The 21,708-nt window shown below is 36.0% G+C and overlaps 2 protein-coding genes across 2 annotated transcripts; both read right to left on the bottom strand.

Annotated features, from left to right (window-relative positions):
* Positions 1-863: 863 nt before the first annotated feature.
* LOC112169414 lies at positions 864-5,231 on the bottom strand. The gene is made up of 5 exons (XM_024306436.2): positions 4,888-5,231; positions 3,661-4,230; positions 2,193-3,536; positions 1,756-2,080; positions 864-1,662 (listed from the first exon to the last, which is right to left on the bottom strand). Exons 1-5 carry the CDS (start codon positions 4,999-5,001, stop codon positions 1,397-1,399), a joined length of 2,619 nt encoding a protein of 872 aa, XP_024162204.1. The 5' UTR covers positions 5,002-5,231; the 3' UTR covers positions 864-1,396.
* A 4,429-nt stretch (positions 5,232-9,660) lies between these two features.
* On the bottom strand, positions 9,661-17,173 carry LOC112173675 (epoxide hydrolase 4). Its single transcript, XM_024311356.2, has 4 exons — positions 16,479-17,173; positions 16,300-16,389; positions 10,095-10,162; positions 9,661-9,867 (listed from the first exon to the last, which is right to left on the bottom strand). Exons 1-4 carry the CDS (start codon positions 17,091-17,093, stop codon positions 9,732-9,734), a joined length of 909 nt encoding a protein of 302 aa, XP_024167124.1. The 5' UTR covers positions 17,094-17,173; the 3' UTR covers positions 9,661-9,731.
* Positions 17,174-21,708: the final 4,535 nt, after the last annotated feature.

Below are 21,708 nucleotides of genomic sequence, written 5' to 3'. Positions count from 1 at the left end.
AATCACTATCATCCACATCTTTCATTTTAACAGAAGAGATAGCAAAATTTTGTACCTTTTTCTTAGGCTTGAACCTCATCATGATCTTCCATTGCGAGTAATCTTCACCATCAAAATATGGGGGACACTTTATCGAACTAGCAGCTCTGTCACATTCATGTTCCATCATGTCCTCGGATCTACTAAAAAGCTTTAGAACCCGCTCTGATGCCAATTGTAATTACCGGATGGAACAAAATTGATAGAGTTTGAGTAATGACAGTTATTCAAACAAGCAACAACACAAATAAAAGAACACAAGAATTGCTGACGCAGTGTAAACCTCTCCACTGAGGAAACTTCACTGCGTGGCTTTTAACGTAGCCAACACGAGAATCAAATCCAATATGAATCAAATCGTTACAGATCACAAGTAGTGGTATTCAACACAACCACATTGACTAGCAACAATGCTAACTTGCTCACAACTGTAAAAGACCTATTCTAAACAACTATGAAGCAATCTGTATAGATGAAGAAATCTGGACACGCCTTCAAATTCAATCTTGCCTTGAAGCCTCACTGATCTCAATCACATATGCAAGTGATGAATGCAGTGAACAAGCAGTATGATCAATCAATCAAACAAACAATGAGAGTTTTGTAAAACAGTTAGTGCAGACTATGCAGCACAATTAAAATTCTCAATCAGAAAACTCTTCCTCTCATAATGCAGTTTCAAAACCTTTTATAGAAGATAAAGACTCCCCCTCAATCCAATCACATTAAACACCGATTGAGATAAACATGGAAAGGTTTTTCAAAACAACATGCAATCACAATCTTTTATCTGATATGTATTCAAAACAATTCTAAATGCAGATAAGATTTTCTAAACTCCTTTCCTTAAACACTATTTGAATTGGAGAGTTTAGACCCACAATATATGCATCAATCACATGCAAATTGATATGATATGCAAATTAAAAGCTCTCTAAACCTAGACCATATTTTCAGAATTATATGGAGAAAGAATCGTGTACAATCAATGCGTCTAACCCTAATTGATTCCTATTAGGAAAGATCTTTTTAACAAAAGATTGCCAATTAAAATAAACAGACCTAAATCAATTAGGTCTTCAATGGGACGATTTTAACTGGTGAAAAAAAATCTTTGCATAATAAAATTTAAGAATAGAAAGATACTTTCCAAAAACAAACACCTAGGACTGACTCAAGGATTGCAACACATATTGCAATCCCAATGCATATGTTGACTCATGAGATGCATTTACCTGTAACATATTTGAGATCAGTATTAGGCCCTTTTCCAGCTTCTTCAGTGATGAATTGTCATGATATACTTCACTAGCTTTGTATGGGAATGCCAACAAATAACATGTACAAAATCTTGTACTTACACACGTGTTAGTACAACATTTGTTCTTTGATGATTTGAGAGGAAACCAATTGATCCATTCCCATTACATCTAACAGTGGAGATGATTATCACATCCTCTTCACCACCTTGGAATCCATCAACAGACCGCACACTTAGAGTGAAGCCAGTTCCAGCTAAATGATCCGTACTGTATTCTCTGACTCTCTCCCCAATTGCATTGACTTGGGCTTTGTAAGGTGATATTACCCCAATACTAACCTTCTTCTTTGTTCGAGTGAATTCTGTGTGCGAAAACAAAATTAAGAAAACTAAGGGAACTGAAAAATCATATATCTATCCAAAAAGATAACCAGACACATCTTAAAACAGCTAACCTTCGTAAAGGCTAAGAACTATCTGATAGACAACAGCAGCCTCAACCATATTTTTCGAACTGTGTCCACGATCAAGTTCTTCTTTTCCATCAGCTATATTTATGAAGGAGTAGGATCCAAATATTTTTCCCTCAAGGAAGCATTTCTCATAGCTTCTTTCATTGACATTTGGACCATCCAATATCCGATTATTGTAAAACTCCTTTTTCGGAAATAAGCTGATTGATGGATGCATTCGATACTGGACATTGAGAAGGTGCTTCTCATGTCCCAATAGGACTAGTCTTTCGAACAAGCTTCTTCCAAAACCAGCATTCTCAGCAATCTAATTGACATGTCAATATGTGTCTAGTTATTAAGATGTTAAGACTATATGATTAAAAAAATTCTGTAAATTTGAAAAAGTAAATAGCAGGAAGGACAAAATGGCCGGAAACCTTGCTTTTAACCATAGCAGGAAGTTGCCTCTCATCTCCTATGAGAATAGCATGCCGAAGGCCAGGTAGTTGTAAAGGGATTGCTGATTCACATTCTTTAAGCTGAGCAGCTTCATCAATGAATAAAAGTTCCAGTGGTTTGATTCCTTCCGTGTACAATTTTGCAGAGCTTGATGCAGTACAAAATATTAAGCAAGCATTTTCCAAACACAAGTTCCTTAGTGTCTGACTATCATTAGAAGTTGGAACAGAAAATGCACGAAGTGATTTCAGTACATGAACACAACTGTTCAGGACCAATTGGAACCCTTCACTAGTAATGCCAACCCCCTGACACAGTAAAGATTTAATTGACTCGAGAAAATTAATAGCTCTAATCATGTCCTTCACCTCCTTTAATGAAATGCAAGAAGTTGGCAAGTGAGTGTACAAATTTACCATACACAGCTTCAGATTCTCACCAATGTAATTCTGTTTCTCCTTCACAAACTCCTCAAACGTCAAAACATCAGTTCCATCATCACTTGATGAGGTTGTGTTATCAGTATCTTCACCGTCATTGTCGCATCTTTCCTTTCCCTTTTTCAAAGACTGAGAATACTGTTTCTCCTTCACAAACTCCTCAAGTGTCAAAAAACCATTGTGATCATCACTTGATGAGCTCCTATTATCACTGTCTTTATTGTATTTTTCCCTTCTCTTTTTCAAATACAGTGAGTACTGTCTCTCCTTCACAAACTGCTCAAACGTTAGAATATCATTTTCATCATCAGAATCTTCATGTTTATAATTGTATCTTTTCCTTCTTGATTGCAAATACAATGAGTATTGTTTGTTTGGATCCTCAAGTAAGTCTATCATTGACTCTAGCCAATGTTTCCAACCAGACAACGGGGCAAAACATTTGGACAGAATTTTAGCACGATGATCAAGAAATACCTCAAGAAGGTCATCATAATTATCAATCTTCAATCTCCTCCTATTCCCAAATAGAATTATATCTCCAAGTCCATACTTGCCATAATCCAATGACTGGTTAACCAATCTCAGGAGCCGTGTTGTCACTTCTACGATGGCAATATTGGTGGGAGTACATGTCAGTGTTCTGCACTTTAACTGAAATAGAGCAAATAGTGACAGACCAATTGTTTTTGTTTTTCCAGTCCCTGGAGGACCCCATATTAGCCTGACCGTATTCTGGTGATGGCACTTACTCAAACTGATACAGTTCAAAACTGCAGCCTCTTGGGAATCATTTAGATCAGAACACATTGTGGGCCATCTAGTAGAAAGCTCAGGGCAGCCGTTATAATTGGAAAAACAAATTGTGCAAGAATTCTGACCCTGAGAAACAAACATAAAGTAGTATTAACATTGAGAATACAACATGCATGTGCTGATCTGAAACATAAACTTAGGTAATTGAGGTTCATGATGTTAAAGTAGAGATAAAAGTTCAGAAGAATACATGTGATGAATTTGGTGGTTGAACTTGCAGAACCTTCTTAAACAGATTTGTGTTTGAGCCTAATTCTGAGTTCAGAGCTTTCCATACACGTACGTTTGTTGTCATGTTCATGAGGTAAACAGCAAAAAGTGTATCACTCTTGCTCTTCATCTTTTTGTTTCCTGACTCTCCTCCTCCATTGATAGACTTTGATGCGAGTATCGGAAGCTTATCAGAACTTCCATGTTGTGATCCAATAACATAAGCAATAAGATAAGAATTTCTGGATCTATTCAAATCATCAATGTATTTTGGTCTCACATTGGTCAAGGCAATGATATCACCAACATCTGGCTCATATGCTCCTACATAATCTTCTCCTTGTCTCCTCTTATATGTAATTTGGTAAAACAAGTCTTTGGGAGGTTTATGATCCTTGGAAGTTTCAACTGTTAGAATTTCACAAGTTGGTGCCCGCGACAGGGACATCATGCTTGAGCGTAATTCATCATGTGTTTCCTCAAGAAGCGAAGGAACAAATGCTTTCATGTAACTCGTTACAGTCGAGAACGTCTCAGGAATCGTAGTTACCTGCAAGTCACTCATAAACATTATCTAATGTCAAATGCAGATAAGTACGTAGTTATTGTTAACACTTATCTTTTGCTTTCCTGGTGGATCAACAATAGCTAGGTAAGTTGTTATAAAAGAAAATGTGCACAAACCAAACGTATAAAGATACAAACTAACAATCATAGAAAGACATAAGCTAAATAAGGATTCCCCTATCACTGTAAAATCTGCAATCTAGCTACCATAGGCTAGGATATTGGCGGATTAAGTGGAATCAAAATTTACTAATGCAACATAATGGTTAGGTGGTGAGAAACACTTGAGAATTTCAAGAGTTGAGTTGAAGATTTCAAATTTTCAATGTACCTTCCTCTTTGTTTTTTCAATGACAGACACAAGCATTTTAAGTACAAGATACTCCATTAATTGATAACAAGGATATGCAATATACATCTTAAATGAGAAAACACTTCACAAATGACAACGCATCTAAACTTATACATAACATAAACTGAAAGCATATGTTCATCAAGCAAGAAATTTAATCGTATCCCACAATCATATCTTTTGATCATTTACCAAAAACCTATGAAGGAAATCCACTGGAAGGAAATGAAACGAAATGAAAACTGACAACAATGGGGCTAGCTGTACTAATCACATAAGAGGGCAAACCTGGTTTTTGTAATGATCTTTATTGAGAACATCTCTAATAGACCAAGAGAAGACCAAATCAATCAAGCTCCTACCTCCAACTTCTTTCTTTGGCTTCCTACTCTCCTTGTCCATTATCTAAATAATTCCTATGTACTACTGTTTCTTCCTTCTGCGTGCTATCAATTTGTTCTTGCTAGTTCAGCTCGATCCATCTGCCTAGATTGCTTTTTATATCTTTGATTATTGCTTAGCCTTGAAGGAGAGGATCGTTTTGTTCACAGTGAAAGATAAAGAGCGAAAGAGAATCAGAGACCTTCCCGCTTCCCCACTAGCTGACATTTTACTTAGGCTTGAAGTGCTTCTTTGCTATTGGCAACGTACATGTACCGTTTTCCAAGGACCAAACAGCAAAAGGATCTAGATATTTTATAGTGTCTTCCTGGCTTCCTTTATACATAACAAGAAGAAATAATGGCAGTCCATAATACTAGTTACCGCTTCGATTTCCAGTCCATGTTGCAAATCGAGTTCATAAAAAAATGCATCAAAGGAAAAAGGAGCTAATTAATCTAAGAAATTTATTGAAAGTGAGAGAAAGAGAGACCAACAGTCGATGACTTCTTTTCCTACATAAGTTTTTGGTTCATAATGGTCACTTTCCAAATGCATCTGGAGTTACTAGTTATTTATATAACATTGCGCGCATCCCAAAAATGCAAATTGCTATAGGAGTGCAACATTTTGCAACCAAATTAGCGGGTCCATGTTATGTTAGGGTGGTAATGGCATTGGTAATGGTAATGACCATTGCAGTTGCTGGAAACTCTAAAATGGAGGGTAATGGTATATCATGTGTTTCAAAATTACTTTAGAAAAGGAGTTGCGCTTGGTATCTGTTGGAGAGAAATGATCTCATATTAGAAAAGTGACAAAAAATAATATAATTTGTAAATGGGTCTATCACACTCAATTGTACCAAGACCTTGTATGATTAATACTCAATACCTACCGGGTGGTTAAGTTGGAACAGTATCGTTACAATGGTGGGCCATGGGCCACGCTTGTTACTGTTTAACATGGTATAACAGCAGGCCTTTTTCCAATTGCGTTTCCAATTGTCATGGACCCGAGTTTGGGTTCCTTATATTGCCATCAAAAAATTTCGATTAGATTATTACCAAATCCGATGTGGGCCTTGGATTGTTATATTGACCAAGTTGGCAATATGAGACTTGTGTCCCAATTTTTAATGTGAAAATTGGGTTTGTTAATTGATTTAGACATATAGTTAGGTTTAGGTTACACATGAGGGAGCGTGTTGGAGAAGAAATATCTCATATTAGAAAAAGTGACAAAATATAATATAACTTATAAGTGGGTAAATCAAAACCAATTGTATCACGGCATTTTGTAATTAAAACCTAACACTTACTGGGTGGTTAAGTTGGAACAATATCGGTACAATAGTGGGTCACAGCCACGCTCATCACTATTTAACAGTATCACTTTTTGCAATCAGCATTTTCGGGTATAGAAAGTGAATTTTTAGACAGATAGTGAAATCCACACTTCCTATTTTATAATCCAAATTCCTTTTTTTTTTTTTTTATCAAGAAGAACTTCATTAATAATGAACTGGTTACAACGAGTTTGGGCAACATTTCTTACACAGAAATGGCCACTAGACTTCACACTGGAACTCTATAATGACTGACTCAAAACTTGCACTACAACTATATGGCAAAGACAACAAGCGCAGGAGCAGTGAATCTTTGACATCTCCCTTCTTGTCTAGCCAAAAAGAACTCTGAAACTAGACAACTCACTTGTGTTGACACTAACTCGCCACTCAGAATCCACCTAACCAGGTTTTGATCGACCAAGCCAACACTCATTGTGACCTAAACCCAACCAAAAAGATTACCGGACACGCAAACCTGAGACTAAAGTGAACCCAACACCGTTACCACCCTATTGTCAACACCATCAATTCACCACTACTCCAAAAGCCATCGCCTCCTACCCAAAACCATATAGGAAAGACCCACTAGAAGGCCTAAATGCTCGTCTATGGTACTACCAGACTTTTCGCTGACCCAAAACCCAGAAAGGAATGTCCCACTAGAAGACCAAAGGGAAGATTGTCACTGCCACATCCTGAAGTGTCTTATTAGCAACAAAACAAAAACAAAAAAAACAAGTCCTAAAATACTAGTAACAGCGGAACGAAGCCCAATCCACAGCACAAATTTCCGGTGCTTCATGGACATCGATCACCGGCAGCGAGTACCACTCTATCGCTGCGCCTCACCTACGTTCACCCAGTATCACCGATCGAGATCGATCTACCCACCCCAAAGGCCAACAGCCAACAACCAACCATTATCCTTGACGGACCGCCGCCATCATCAGGCCATCCTCCAGTCCGAACCATGGAACCACTCCAGCCCAGCCGAACAAACCCATACCCAGATCGGTTCGAAGAGACCCAATCCAGATCGGACTGATCTGGACAGAGCACATCCCCTCCGCCGTAACCACGATCCCCCAGCATCATCCTTCCATCCTTGCCTTGCCATGGAAGCGTACGATCTCCGAGCCACGCCACCACGAACCCAGCCTACTCTGACCACGCCCCACCAATCTGGAAGTCCACGAATCACTCTAGAAAAACTAAGAAGAAAGCAAAGAGCCCCTCCCGGACCGAGACGCAGCGGTAGATTCACTGGCTACGGCCGGCCGGGAGAGCCAACCACGAGATCTGATTTTCTTTTCCTTGGCGCGTGAGGCGCGTTCTTTATAATCCACAATCCTCGTTTCTTATTTTAGCATTTTCAATTTGTCTTTGTATAAGAATTTCAATTAAAAGAAAAAAGAATGAGTGTGAATTGCAAATTAAGCAATGTGAATTTCATTATTTTTTTTATATTAATTTTTCTTTCTAAGATCTTTTGCTTTAGCTGTGTTCTTTCTAAGATCTTTTGCTTTAGAGATGTGTTTTTCCTCCAGTTTGTGTTGCTATTAGTTATGCAGCAATGTGAACCTTTGAGGAGGTACAAGTTGTTAAAGGTGGACCATGGCTAGAAAAGAGTCTTTCGGTTTGAAGAGGCATATATTTATGGTGAAATGTCGCTATTATAAAAGTATTATGGTTCTAAAGTTTATATATTTCATTTTTCTTTTATCGTGTAAAATTCAATGTATAGGCTGTTTAGATTATAATTTTTTTTTATTATATCAAATAACTGAGAATTACAACAACTAGTCTTTTATGAGTTGATCTCACGACCTTTCAATTACAAAGAGTAAACTTATGCCACTAAATTAAATGGCATTTAGCGATTATAACTTATTTTTGTTTCATAAAAAAGCGAGAGAAGCTCCAAAAAACCCGGACTACTCTTGGGTCTAGGGTTTGAAATTTTTCGCTTGTCCAGCGGCGCTCGGGCTCGGTGAGGGTCCTCCTTGCCTCTAATGGGCCGCTGCCGGACAGGTGTTTGAAAGGCTAGTCGCTCGGAGAGTTCTGGAGAGAGGTTATTGGCTCAAGGTTTGGTTGGGTGGCGGAGGCGAGTTTCCAGATGATGGTAGGCGGTGGTTGTGTTGTGCAGGGACGGCGGTGCCTGGCGATCTAAGCGATGGTGTGGTCCTGTTTGGTCTGCGCAGCGGCGTGGCTCTTGGTGATCTGGGCAGCGGCGTAGGTCGGTGCTTCGTAGTGATGCTGGGTCGGATGGCTTTGGTGGCGTGGACAGCGTGGCTGGACAGCATCGGCGACGGTACGGAAGGAGCTGCACGGATCTGCACAGGTTGGAGATGGCATCTAGGCTTGCTCAAGCCAAGTCCTAATGGGCCTTGCAGTTGTGGGCCTCTTCTCTTGGAGCTGCTCTTTTGGGCTTTGCTGTGGGCTTTAATTTGAGCTAGGGTTAGGCCAATCACTTTGTTATTTAGTTTTTGTCTTAATTAAAATAATGTTCCGTTTCAGGGACACTCTAGGCACCTTTGTGCATCTAGTTTTTGCATTTGGTCTGGTCTTGTAGACTTAATTCTCAGTGGATCTAGTGGTACACCAATTGAGGTCTATAGGCAACTAGATTTATTGGTTAAGAGTAGGTTGGAAGGGCCAGATCTCTCTAGCGCCTCCGGCGTAGTACCAAAGGGGGATCCCGCTATGTCTACGTATTGATTGTACAATGAGTTGGTCTATTTTTTATATACCATTGTGGGTACTACCACTATCTTCTTGTCTGTCTAAATAGCAGCGGAATTGTATGTAATGGCCTATTCTGGCTTTCGATGAATATATATTCACCCTAGTGGCTCGATTATAAAAAAAAAAAAAACTTTTTTTTTGTTTCATAATATAATACAATCAACGAATCCTTGTCCACTGTGGCTCCTCCATGAATCCTTATTCTGGCCATTGTTATGTGTTAGCGGGTGAGTATGTAATGACCTTCTTGGCATGTGCTATTATTAATGGAATTGCCATTATTTAAAAAATATATATATATATAATACAATCAACATTAATGAAAACATTCAAACTAAATATTCATGTTCATATTCATGGCCATTGGGCAAAGTTTCGTTTTGAAGCTCTTGTTACCATTCTCATTGTAATTTTCGTTCTTTAATGAAGTCCTTATTTTGATCGGGAAAAAAAAAAAAAAAAAAACACTAGCCGTATACTACAACTTTCAATTATTGGCCAAGCCTCTCAATACACAGTTACACACTAGATTAAAACCGTACATGATTAATAATAAACACATCATATTGACTTTAGGTCATCATATTGACTTTAGGATTAATTCAAAATCAAACAAGCGCGCAGCTGCCAGTTGCATAATCTATTTAGTTGCTAGTTAGTCTTGGTGCCCATCTTCGGACAAAGAAGCCAAAATTTTCTTGAGCTGGCTGTTATAAACGAATGGTCGCTCCATTTGAACAAGGTGACCTGCTTTCTCTATATGATAGACTGATGCGTTGTTGCCTAATTGCCTATCAATGATCACAATTTAACTCATAAGTATTTTTCTTTTCATATAATTTTGAGAATCTCAATAATATATACGGTTTTGTTTTGATTACGATATGCACAAAAAATAAATTCCCATTACTATGACAAAATTCGGTGAATTGACCAGTTAGTTGTTTTGTATTAGAATCAAGGTAGATGAATTATTGTGAATCAGATCATGCATGAACTGAAGGAATTGTAAAATTACTTGTTGAGGTTGCTTGCAGATTCTATGTCGAAGATCTTGTCATTCGCTCCCCACAAAAGATACACCCTCTGCAAAATTATTGGAAGGGATTGAGACGCATCCATTTATAATATAATGTCGATCTTGTTGATGTTCTGATGACTAATTATTAATTGGTAATTTATAAGCTAGAGAAGGTCATCCCCAACTTCAGGAACCCTGCTTGATATAAAATTCGCATTATGATCATTATTGAAGAACTGGGTAGCCGGAGAGTAGACTCTTGGTATTTACTATTTAGCGATCGAGTTATGTAGAAGGATACACGTTACAGCTCACTGGACATTAACTATTTTTGCGTGTGTGTGTGTGTGAATATACTGTAGTACAATATAGGTCAAAAATGAAATTCTCAGCTTATAACTATGGTTAATTATATTGGATAAAAGATCATTAATTCATGCATTTGATATCATTGTGCAGTTGTGTATATATGAATAGCCATAAAATGTGTGACAGAAAAAAGTCAGTATCCCCATCACTGAAGTTGATTATCATATTTATCATTATTATGTATATCTAGAACAATTATTGTTCCATACTAATAATTCGTGTTCAGGGTCTATAATGATATTATTCTTATTCCTAATTTGTCTTTATTCATAATAATAAATATTTTATTTGGAGTACAATTTGATAAGTTAAAACTAGAGTGTGAAGTTATAGTGATTTGTTCAGGTCGAAGGGATCAAAATCACACTACAGCAAAATTAGTCTTTTACGGCTCACATGAAGACAGTTATTTACGGCGCACAAATTATGTGTGCCGTCAGAATGTGTTTATTCAGATCATTCACAGCGTGCATACACAAATAAGTGTGTCTTAAACGAGTTATTTCATTAGTTTTTTACAACTTATTTTTCTAACATGTCGTAAATAAGTTATAATTTTTTTTTTTCAAATATTTTTTTAATAGAAGTATATTACATTTTGGGGGGTTCTAGTTGGACCTCCAAATTTGCTATTTGGACATCTCCTACTTATTGGACCTCTAATTCACTTTTTTAAATACTTAAATAGCTAAGTGCACCTCCTTAATTTTACCAAAATATCCTTAAATAATTAAATTTATTCTTCAACAATATTTTGTTCTATTTTTTTTTAAAATTATTATTATCTCTATTAATTCAACTAAGATAAGAAGAAGCATAATGAATTGACCAAATTGCAGATTTGGACTGGTCAAGTAAGTCAAGTTTCAGGTATTAACGCTGCTCGTGAGTTTTCCGGGTATTAACGCTCGAACTTGAAGAAGAGCATTTTCTAAAAGCGAGATTCTTTGATGTTGGTTCCCCCGGTTCTATGAATCAATCCAACATTTTGGAGTGTCGTAAGCCATGGAGAATTGAAAAGATAAGCTTTGAAGAAAAAGCTAAGGGAAGCAGCAGAACAAACTAATGAGAAATTACAAGTATTTTTTGTTACTGTTGCATTCATCTATCCCTTCTTAAAGTTGAAACAAATAAGGAGTAGTTTTGCTTACAACTATAAAGGCCAAACTTATCTAATTCCATCTTCAAAACATGGGACTTTAATATAAAACAATAACAATTAAAAAATTTCTACAAATGTTTCATCTCGCATCCAAGCATGGGAGATTGAAGGAAGAACATACTTTAAAAGTAAAAAGAAAAACGTCGTTAGTTTGTCGTGGGAGGTAAGAAGAGTTTTTTTTTTCTTTTCTCTCTCTTTCTGTATCCTTATATGTCTTTTTATATGAGTTGACAAAGTCCAATAACTATTAAAAAATGATGGAGGTCCATATAACAAATTTGGAGGTCCAACTAGAACCACCCTTACATTTTTTTTATTGAAAAAAGAAAAACAAAAAAGAGGGATCTGATTTCAATCACCTTCAAATTTGAGCCGCCATATTCTCTTCGTCTTCACCGTTCACCTGCAAAGCTTTCAAGCTCACTTCGTCTGGCGCCAAAACCACATCTACTTCCCGCTCAAGTTCTCAAGGTTTAGAGCTCAGTAATGGGAACTCTGAGCTCAAGACCAGTCTCTCTCTCTCGTTATTACTCTCTCGGTAATTTCATCGAACACCTTCTCTGCATCTTCGATTTCCTGCTTTAAATTCTCAGTAGCTCTTCTCTCCTGCATTTTGTTGATTCACCTTTTCGTTTCGAATTCCAAATAGTATTAGTGTTTCAGCTCGTTTTGAATTTCTTGTTGATTTTGCAATTCGATTAGGGTTTGATTGTGTCGAATGATTGATAGAACTAAGTAAGGGCCAAGTTATCGCGTGTTGTAACATCGATCTCGACCATGACTCGGTGACGTAACCGTTGATACCCAAACCGGAAAACCCAGCTCCACCTCTCGAACTCTTTCTCCTCTTCAACTCTCTCTCTTTGCTCTGCAGACTCTACTTGCTTCCGATTCGGCTCAGCTCCGTTTTGATCTGTAATTTCGCTTTTCCTTGTATGCTGGGGTTTTTCTCAATCATAGCTTCTCTAATTCCAGCGGTGAATTTCGATACCGAATCCTTCATTTTAACAATTTCATAGAAGATGACGGTTTTGCGTACTGTTTGTGAGAATTGATGTATTGATTGATTGAATTGGTTTCTGAAGCTGCGATAATTTTTATGAACTGATTTGATTGTGTATGCTAGATTGGTTGCGAATTGCATTGAATTGTGATTTTAGTTTGGTTTTGATGTGGTTGGGTTTTGGAAGATGGAGGTTTTGATTGTGTTTATGTACAGGGGATCGCAGGAGCCACAAGCTCAGCCACGTCAGGAGGATGCTCCAACACAGCAGTCCTATTATCCTCACTCTGTTAACTCCCCGAGCTCTTCTCGTCCTTTAACTCCGAGTAGAACCTCTTCTTCTTCCAATTTGAGTTCTAGGGGTAACTCCCTATCACCTGTTTCTCCCACCGAAGCTGCCGGTGTTATTGCTTCTTTGAAGGACAAAAGGTAGGGATCCTGGTGCTACAGATATCTATTGATTGTATATAAATAATGGTTTACTCATAGCACAGGTTTTTAATTTCATGATCCTCATTATTCACCGTCTATTAAGTTCATGTTTCTAGGTTGGTGTATATCTACTTGTTGCTTCTTGTGCATTAGATTAGATAATCTGCAAATGCTTGTTCAGTCCTTTTGTTGCCATCCCTTATTGATTGTTCTGGGGTAGTTGTAAGTTTTGTTTGAACTGGTTCATGACTTGAAATTGAGAACATACCTCAGAAGGTTTTGATAGACCGAAGAATGTTGAAAAGTAGTTGATGACTAATAGAAGGAAACAGTTTGTATTTATGCCGGGCATCAAAGCTTAGAAATTAGGTTTACTTGAATTGTTATTTATTGAAAATTTCATGGATTGCACATGCAATGCATTTCTAATTTGAGGGCAGTTCATGTAGAAATAGAAAACCTAAGTGTGTGTGTAAGGGGATGAAAGTTGGATATGTTGGTAATGCATACAGAAAGTTTTTTTAAAATTCAATTATTTAAATCATCTATTCAAGACTCTTCACTTAGTATGCTATGGACTCTGTTTGGTTTAACTTTCCCACTTGATGATTGATACTCTTCTCAGTATATTATAGAGTAGAATTAACAGGTTAATGATATATTTATAGTAAGTAATAACTTTGGGGTTTAAATTCTTTTACACATTTATTATACTTTGGTAACTTATATGGTTTGATCTTATTATATTACGGGGGAGGCTTTGGCACAGTGAAAGCAAGTAATTACTAATATCAGTTTACTCTACTTTCCTCTCTCTCCTGTCTATCTTGTTCTCTTACACTTGTCCTACAACAAGAGTGAAACATTGTAACTTTGATTTCTAACAGTGTTTCCTTGACATGTTTCTGATCAGAAAAGAACATTCTCTCTCTTATTATCGTCTTATGAGTAATATTTTTGTTGTCTAAGTTCATGCATTTTCATCTTACCATAAGTTGTCAGCATAGTAAATGTGGTTGCTTTAATGTTCTTTGCTGCATTGTTGATGGGGAACATAAGTAGCAGAAGCCATTAGAGGTTTAAAGGTATATAGGAGACATGTTAAAAGTGGGATAGATACTTAGATGTTATATGTTTTTGTTAATCAATGCCTAATTCATCATGGAAATTCTGATGCTGATGGAACAGGAATGTTTCATGATTTTCTGGTCGAGTTTTATTTAGTCTTCAAGCTTTTCTAAACTATATCCTAGATTCCTAAATGAATTGATACTGATCAGCACCGGCGGATCCACATAGTTGATGGGGAGGGCTCAAGCCCGCCAGAAAGTTTTGAAGAAAAAACATTTTCTATATATAGTATCATCAAAATGTTGTTGTCTTGATGTTGAAGCCCACTCGAAAATAATTAGGGACCAGTCTCCAGTCTCCTCTTCGTCCATTCCATTACTCATTAGAAATTGAGCCCTCGTTTTCTTATTCTCTCAGGTTTTTCACTCTCGTTTCTATAGCCTATCAGTCACTGCTTGTTCTCTTTTAAATACTCTCGCCTCCCACCATCCATCGACGTTAATACATCCTTCTTACATTTGTACATAGTTGTACCGGAAAAAAAAAAAATTGGGCTTCGCCCAAAAAAAAAAAACACTTGAATATGTAGCCCACCCAATTCTCAAATCCAAGATCCGCCACTGCTGATCAGGATGAAAAGATGAGCTAGTTTGTTCTCTTGTCATCAAGCTTTGTTCCTAGTGTTGAATCTTTCTCTGTAGAAGCCAAGATTGAATACAGGGGTTTAGAAATTGTCCAAAAATTTGAGGTTTTTCTGTAACTGGGTTTTGCTAATATGGGTTTAGTGTGACAGTTCTTATTGCAATTTACTTGCTTTTGTTTGGTTGTCAAGAAAGTTTTGAGAAGGAAATGGCTTGGTATTTTCAATTATGCTTCATGATTTGAGTAAAGAAACAAATTCTGGAAATGACAATTGTTGACAATTGTGGGGGTGGGACTGTGGGGAGGGTTATTGTGTGTGTGTAATATGCTAAATTTGAACTTTGATTTTGACGTGAGCAGTTTAAAGATTTGTTTTTATTAGATCATGCCTTTTCAAAACTTGTCCAATTTGAATATACCCTTCAATTGGCGAATAGATAGAATGAACAAATCTTCAGTTCTTGATGAAATTTGGTCCTTTATGTTTGAATCGCGTTTATCAGAGCCCTTGGGTATAAACTTGGATAATGGGGTTACTGTGGATTATGCCAAATGTCCAATGTTAGAAATTGTAAATGGAATGGGGGTTGTTATGAGATAACAATGGTGGAAGGTGCACTCTGGAATGCTGATAACCGGCCTCAAGGTAAAAGCAAAGTTCTTGTGCTCTTGGTTATTTGTTTTGACTTTTATGGATTATTCATTTCTACTGATTGAAGAGCCAACTTCACTAATGCTTGTAATTGCTTGTCTTTGTAGTTTCTATGATGTACGACTTTATGGGAAATGGTTGGCATGTGGCATCATATCAAGCTATAATCTGCCCCTTCAAGTACTCATGTAATCAATCTGAAGAAAATTCTAATCTAGCTAGCATGTTCTATATTTGAAAACCAGTTTAGTTATAATATGATTTTGTAATATGAAGTTATTTAATTGATATAATTCACTACAGGAATGCTTTTGTTTATTATGCTTGAATAAAAGGGTTTAATTGAAAGTATTTTCTATTAGAAGAGTGAATGAAAACATCTTTTACGACACGCAAAAGGGTCTTTTATGACATGCAAAAGGTCATTTTAAGATTCACAAAAGGGTTTTGTAAGGCACGCAAAAAGGACTTTTACGACACGCAAAATTGTCTTTTATGGCACACAATCAAAGTTGCAAAATATCTTTCACAGCACACAAAAGAGTGTTTTATGATGTGCAAAAAATATTTTTTATGATGCACATTTTGTGTCACAAGAGGAATTTGTCTTTTACGACACACTTATTTGTGCTGTCAAATTGTCTATTACGGCGTACAATGTGTGTCGTAAAAAATAAATGAAACTTGTAGTGGATCACAAAATTAAATGAAACTTGCATGAACTAATATTGGAAACCTAAAGATGCATCATGCATGCATGGTGGAACTACAATAAAGGTTGAAGTTATAAAACTCTTAAGATCGGAAATCTAATTGTAATTATGAATCTTGGATGAATAATTAATCTAGTATAAAGCAAGATCGATCAAACCTGTGGATAATTAGCCACGGTGAAATCCTCGTCACTGATGACCAAAGCCTTTAGAAGTTCTTCCCTCTCCCTTCGGTTGTCAAACATTGCCTGCCAGGACTCATGGATTGAATTTCAAGGCATGAAAAGATAGGTAAAACTGATAAAAGAAAGATGAAGATATATCTATATATACATACTTCCAAATAGTGTCTGTAGACCCAATCAGGAAGATGAGGAAACTTGTAGGCAGCAATTTCAAAAAGGTCTCTCACTCCTTTGACCGAGTCAGGAAGCAAGTAATCCGACCACCGTGAGAACCCAATCCTCCCAAGTCCGGCGTCGCTGACGGACTTGTTCAAAGCCATAACGGAGGAAGTCACAACAAAGGCCTCAACCAAATCGGGGTACAGCTCCGCCATCTTAAACCCCACCATGCCTCCATAGCTCAACCCCACAAGGGTGCACCTCTCCACCCCAAGCTTCCTCAAACCCTTGGCTACGCACTCGGCTTGAAACTCAGGCGACCGGTCGGGCTTATCCGTAATGGATCCACCGAAGAAGATGAGATCGGGTACGTATACGGCGTAGTATCTGGCGAGAGATAGGACTTGGAATTGCCATGTTATGATGCCGTCCACTGCGAAACCGTGAAGAAAGACCACGGCTGGCTTCGATTTCTTCGAGTTGGTTTCAGTAGGAACCCAGAAGTTCATTACAGTTCCTGGTTCGATCTCTAGGGTTTGGGGTCTCACCCCGGCCAGCTTCATTAGTCCATGCAAGATGGGCTTGTATATAGCAAAAATGTTTCCCATCTCTCTCTCTCTCTCTCTCTCTCTCTCAAACAATAAACTTTTGGCAGCAGTATCAGATATAAGTTAGCAAAGTTGCAGAAGCAAAGGAGCCAAGAGGGAAGAAAATAATGAGACAACTAAGATACTTGATGTCAACGTTAGAATTCGACTATGGAAAATGATTTGTGGCCTCAATGAGGCCTAAGATTTGTGGTCTCAATCCTAGGTGTCATGCCTTGTCACCTACACACATTATCTATTTGTCAAATCATGCCATGTAATTCTTGAGTAAAAAGGCTATCTTATCCTTCTAAAATTTAATGGCTCTAAATTATTTTGGTTTTCATCTAAAAATAAAATATATTATTTTGGTTTTTTTTTCTTTTTCTTTTTTCATTATATATATAATTATATATATATATATATATAATTCGTCAAAAAAAAATTATATACAAATATGTGTTTGTGTGTATAAATATATATATATATAATTATATATGTATATATATATAATTCGTACAGAAATTTATATATATATTAATGTCATAATTCTAACCCACAAAATTAAAAAAAAAAAGTCAAATTTAAAATTGATTCTACAAAAATGGAAAGAAAATATATTAATATCTTAATTATAACCCATCAAATTTGGTAAATTGAAGTAATATTAAACTCTTTTAATAAATGAATTTAATATAATTAATGGAAGATTAGTTTACCTTACACTAACAAGTTAATTAGAAAAGTCAAAAATTAAATTGGATCCAGAAAAATGGAAAGAAAATGTATTGAAATCGTAATTAAAACCTATGAAATCTGGTAATTGAAGAGGTAAGAAAATATCATTAATAAATTGAATTGATAAAATTCTAGATTCCATCATTTCAAAATTTCTCGATAATATAATATTGTCTTATCCAAACACAACATTAGGAAGTGTTCCTTAAAGGTCAAGTGAGACTTCATTAATACAACTGTTCGTTTATTTTTACATAAAAAAACAATCATAATGTTATTAATACTATGTAGAAATTCAATGAACAATAGGTGTATAACACAGCAATAATCAAAGAAAAAGTGCAATTAAGGAATATGTAAAATAGAAGTCATCGTCCATATTAACATTAAAGTCAGCTAACATGTCTTACATAAACAAATAAGTAATAAGTAGCTAATAATGAGCCAGTAACGTTTACTGGGGATTTTTCCCTAATGGCATATTTACGCTGAAATAGAAATCATCATCCACACTGAAATTTAAAGTCAGCTAACATGTCTTACAGTAACAAATAAGTACTAAGTAGCCACTGATGAGCTAGTAGAGTTCATACCTAATGACATATTCACACTTAAATAGAAGCCATCATCTACTGAAATTGAAAAAACTAAATGTCTTGCACAAACAAGTAAGTATTAAGTAGCCAATGATAAGCTAGTAGAGTTCATTGGAGACCTTTACCTAATGGCATATTCACACTTAAATAGAAGCCATCATCTAGTGAAACTGAAAGAGCTAACATGTCTTGCACGAACAAGTAAGTATTAAGTAGTCAATGATTAGCTAGTAAAGTTTACTGAGGATCTTTTCCTATTGGCATAATTACACTAAAATAGAAGTCATCATCCACATTGTCTCACAGTAACAAATAATACTAAGTAGCCAATAATGAGCTAGTAAAGTTCATTGGGGACTTTTTCCTAATGACATAATTACACTAAAATAGAAGTCATCATCCACACTGAAATTTAAAGTTAGCTAGTATGTCTTACACGAACAATAAGTACTGAGTAGCTAATAATGAGCTAGTAAAGTTTACTGGAGACCTTTCCCGAATGGCATATTCACACTAAAATAGAAGCCATCATCCATTGAAACTTAAAATAAGCTAGTGTGTCTTGCACGAACAAGTAAGTACTAAGTAGCCAATAGTAAAGTTCAACGGGGAATCTTTCCCTAATAACATATTCACACTAAAATTAAAGCCATATATCATTCACATTGAAATTGAACGTCAGCTAATTACTAATATGTCTTATACGAATAAAAAAGTACTAAGTAGCTAATAATGAACAAGTAGAGTTCACTGGGAACTTTTTTCTAATGACATATTTACACTAAAATAGAAGCTATCATTCACATTTAAAAATCATTATTGTCTATTGAAAAATTTGGGATCAACAAAACAAGTATACTTTCAAAAATTAATTTCCTCATGTGTCATATATTGTATTCCATATTAAGCAATTTCTTTTCAGATATCAACTTCCCAATCAATTTAGATATCTAGGTTTTTAGTCACCAGATTTTATGAGTTAAAATTACTATTTAAATACTTTTTCTTTCTATTTTTGTGAATTCAATTTAATTTTTTACTTTTCAAATTAACTTGTTAATGTAAGGTAACTAATCTTCCATTAATTTTAATACATTTATTTATTAAAATATTTAAATATTACTTCAATTTACCAGATTTCATGGATTACAATTACAATATTAATATATATACACCACATTAATTCTCCATTGAATATATATAAATTTTTTGGACGAATTATATATATATAACATTGTTTTTAACGAATTATATATATATAACTTTGTTTTTAACGAATTATATATATATATATATATATATATACACCCATATTTTTTTTTGAATATGTATAATGAAAAAAAATCCAAAATAATGAAAAAGAAAGAAAGGAAAAAAAAACCAAACAATATATTTTTTAGAAGAAAGTCAAAATATTTTAGAGCCGTTATATATTCAACAACATATATATATATTTTTTGACAAATTACAGATAAATAAATATATATATATATTCACAAAAATATATAAATATAAATTTTTTTAGACGAATTATATATATATATATATATAAATAATAATAATATATATTTTCTAGAAGAAAACTAAAATAATTTAGAGTCATTAGATTGTGAAAGGATAAAATAGTCTTTTTATTCAAGAATGACATGACATGATTTGACAAATTAGTGAGGTGTATAGGTGACATGGCTTGACACCTAGGATTGAGGCCACAAATCTTAGGCCTCATTGAGGCCCTATATCATTGCCCTTCGACTATATAATGTTATCATGCAAGGATGATTGCTGGCACGAAATGCGCTTACACCTAGCCATCTAATTGATTATGCAATTACTGTGTTATATTTACTGCATGGGATAACAATAAGGTAGTTCTCACATATTTTTCTTTCACGTCTATTATTAATTGTTCATTTGTTCAACTGTAAATTTGAACCACACATGAGGGCTTTTTGTTTATGTGGCTTCTCTTAGTTTTTGTTTTCTTTGTTTAGGTTCACTTTGTTCATCGTAAAAAATAAAAAATATTTATTCAAAAAAATAAATAAATAGAAAAAATTTCAATTTACTACCCTGTGGTTTGCACTCAACATCATGTTAGTCCCTCCCATTTCAATTTCATCAGCAACACCCATGTGCTTTCAATTTCAATCAGCCGTGTTCAAATTTTACTGTACCGTCCAATTTGAATGTTTACTTTGACAGATGGGCCCACTTAGGGGATGTTTGTTTCCCAGGACTGTGATGCTCCGATCCTCCTTAATTTCTATAACTGTCCTGGACTCTTATAACCTGTGATATGTTACTCTAAAATCTGACCCATATTTGGTGTTGCCTGGACTAAAGCTCGCAATCGAAATCCATCATCCTTGCACCTCCTTCTTGTGGTGCCTTTGCCAGAAGCCGCCAGACTTCCCACCGGTTCCCAGACCTGCCGGTCCTTCTTCTCCGACCTTCTGTGCAAAGCAGAGCCGCAGTTGCTTCTGACCTTCGACTGCTAGAGACAAACCGCCTTCTCCACGCGAAAATTGAAACCCAGCACGTCGGATTAGGAAGACACAGAGCTATGAGGAAGTATCCTTCTGACTGCCACTCTTGGAAACCTTGCATACTTTCTGGGTTTAATTTCTTGATTCTTCTGTTCAAAACTCTCTTGAAAATAGACATCCACATGACGATGACTTTACCGGCGTCAGTGGCGAGCTGCTGTTTCATCTGCTCCAGCACTTCCGACTTCAACTCATCGTTGCTTCCCATTCTTCCTTGAGCTCCGTTCTTCCATAGAGAGGGTGGAGTTGAATTGTAGGTTTAGGTGAGAGTGTTGAGAGAATGACAAACTGAAGGGAAAAGTTGAACAAGTGAAAGAGGCTTCCACAATCCCATGGTTTTTGGTGGGATTGTTGTAGAAGGTGTTTTGGAGATTTTGGGACTCCATAGTCTCATTTAAAAGAGTCCATGTTGTTGCCAAACATGGGTCAAGTATTGTTTTATTATATAAGACAATCCAATCCTATCCAATCCCACAAAACAAACATCACCTTAAAGTGCTAAAATTTATCATTTCATACAATTTTCCTTAAAATAAATAAATAAAAAATCTAATTGGAGGACCCCATTCCTCCATCTCCACCCACCTCCCATCTCCGATTCCACTCTCTCCGACCTCCAAACCTCTATCAATTATCCATATCACCATTCTAACAATACACCAATAAATATTTTGCACAACACATAACAAGTACAAATCAGAGGTTCCAGCACTCACCTCCACCACCACCACCACCAAAATCCCAAAAAAAAGC

The sequence above is a fragment of the Rosa chinensis genome, chromosome 6, assembly GCF_002994745.2.
Source record: "Rosa chinensis cultivar Old Blush chromosome 6, RchiOBHm-V2, whole genome shotgun sequence".
Classification (NCBI taxonomy): domain Eukaryota; kingdom Viridiplantae; phylum Streptophyta; class Magnoliopsida; order Rosales; family Rosaceae; genus Rosa; species Rosa chinensis.
The sequence above is the reverse complement of the archived record's forward strand: the minus strand, read 5'-3'. Positions and strand labels throughout refer to the sequence as shown.